The sequence below is a fragment of the Penaeus monodon genome, chromosome 20 (assembly GCF_015228065.2).
Source record: "Penaeus monodon isolate SGIC_2016 chromosome 20, NSTDA_Pmon_1, whole genome shotgun sequence".
NCBI lineage: Eukaryota > Metazoa > Arthropoda > Malacostraca > Decapoda > Penaeidae > Penaeus > Penaeus monodon.
The window spans coordinates 38,715,704-38,717,285 of NC_051405.1; the positions used below are offsets into that span (position 1 = coordinate 38,715,704).

The window sequence follows — 1,582 nt, forward strand, 5'->3', positions numbered from 1 at the left end:
CAATGCGGACAGAAAGAGACAAGGTGACGTAGTAAATAATATTAATCCTGAAAGCCGTAGAGAGGGAGAGGAGAAAGAGAAGAACAGATTCCAAGTACGAAGGTCCGGGGTCATCGTGAAGGAAAGAATGAACCTGATAACGGAAGGAAGAGGTCGATAAAACGGAAAACAGAAGGGAGAGAGAGAAAAAAAAAATGGAAGAGTTATACCATGGAGGAACACGGAGCGAGGGAACTAGAAGAATAAATAAACTACACAATTGAGGAAGAGGACGGGGGGGGGGGGACCAGAAGTAAATAATCATGAAAACGAAGGAGGAAGAACTACATCGTTGAGGAACGCGATGAGGAGGAACCACAAAAAAAGAAAATGGAAACGAATGAGGAAGAGGTACACAAGTGAGGAACAGGGAGCGAAGGAACACACCGAGGACGGGATTGCCGCGGGGAACCGAAGCGCCGCCGAAAGTCATGGTGTGCGAGTGGTCGGCGGTTACCACCAGCAGGGTGTTGGAGGCGTCAGTGAGCTTGAGGGCCGCGTTCACCACCTCCTCCAGGCGGGTCACCTCGTCTAGGGCGCGCGCGGCCATGTTGTAGTGGTGCGCGTGATCGAGACGTCCCGCTGTGGGTGAAACACTCGCTCATTCACACCTCCCGTACACCTACACACGCAAGGGTACGGCAGACAGGTACATCAGCTGTGCCTTCTGGCCTTACCGTTATCGTCGTTATTGGTCGTTATCGTCGCCAGCTGACCTTGCTCACGTGGGTCGTTCCTGGATGATGGTGGAGGATATTGTTGACCTTCTTACCTGCGAGCGTGGGACGTTCCCGTGCTGTACCTTGCTTAAGCACCACCACCAACACATAACATAAAATCATGCGGCATAGAGACAGTAAGCGTATGAAATACTAGGTTAAAAACATTTACAAAACATGCTATATAAAAGGCAAGAGACACAAAGAGTAATGAATTTCCCCTTCCAACAGCTGCCAATGTCTTCCAGAAAAAAAGTGACACCAAATTCCTAATGAAACAAGTCAGTAAGATTAGTGAACACGAAGAAAGAGACACCAAGGCCTTTTAGTCACATCGATCAGAGGGGGACAAGGGGAGCTGACGAGGGGAAGCGAAAACACGTCGGTAAGTGAAAAATATATACCCATGACAGGGTGTCCCCGGGGAGTGTTGTCCCCCCCAAAAGTAAACACATGGGAGTGGTCAGCCGTGAGGACCAGGAGCGTCTCTGAAGGCTGGGTGATGTTGAGGGCGTTTCTCACAGCCTCGTCAAGGGCGCCGATCTCCTCCAGCGCCCTCCGCCCGTTGTTGTGGTGGTGGGCGTGGTCTATGCGGCCGGCTAACGGAGGGGCGGGGATAATTCCAAGATTTTTTTTTTTTAGATTACACAAGGTTAGTGTTACAAAAGAGAACATAATAGTTATCATTATTCCTGCACGGGCGCCTACACTAAATTGTTCTACTTTCCGTGTATTTTTAGGGTGGTGAGTAAGATATATATGGGGCAAGGAGTGAGTATTATAAGGGTTAATGTAATGTTAATGACTAAATAACGATGTACAGA

At 48.9% G+C, this 1,582-nt stretch overlaps 1 protein-coding gene across 1 annotated transcript in view; it reads right to left on the reverse strand.

The window, feature by feature from the left end:
• LOC119585807 (alkaline phosphatase, tissue-nonspecific isozyme-like) overlaps positions 1–1,582 on the reverse strand; it is a gene marked incomplete at its 5' end in the record, with an annotated part of 89,217 nt that overhangs the window by 3,646 nt on the left and 83,989 nt on the right. The window contains 1 exon segment of the mRNA XM_037934527.1: positions 1,163–1,357. Within this exon segment, the coding sequence (XP_037790455.1) occupies positions 1,163–1,357 (195 nt within the window).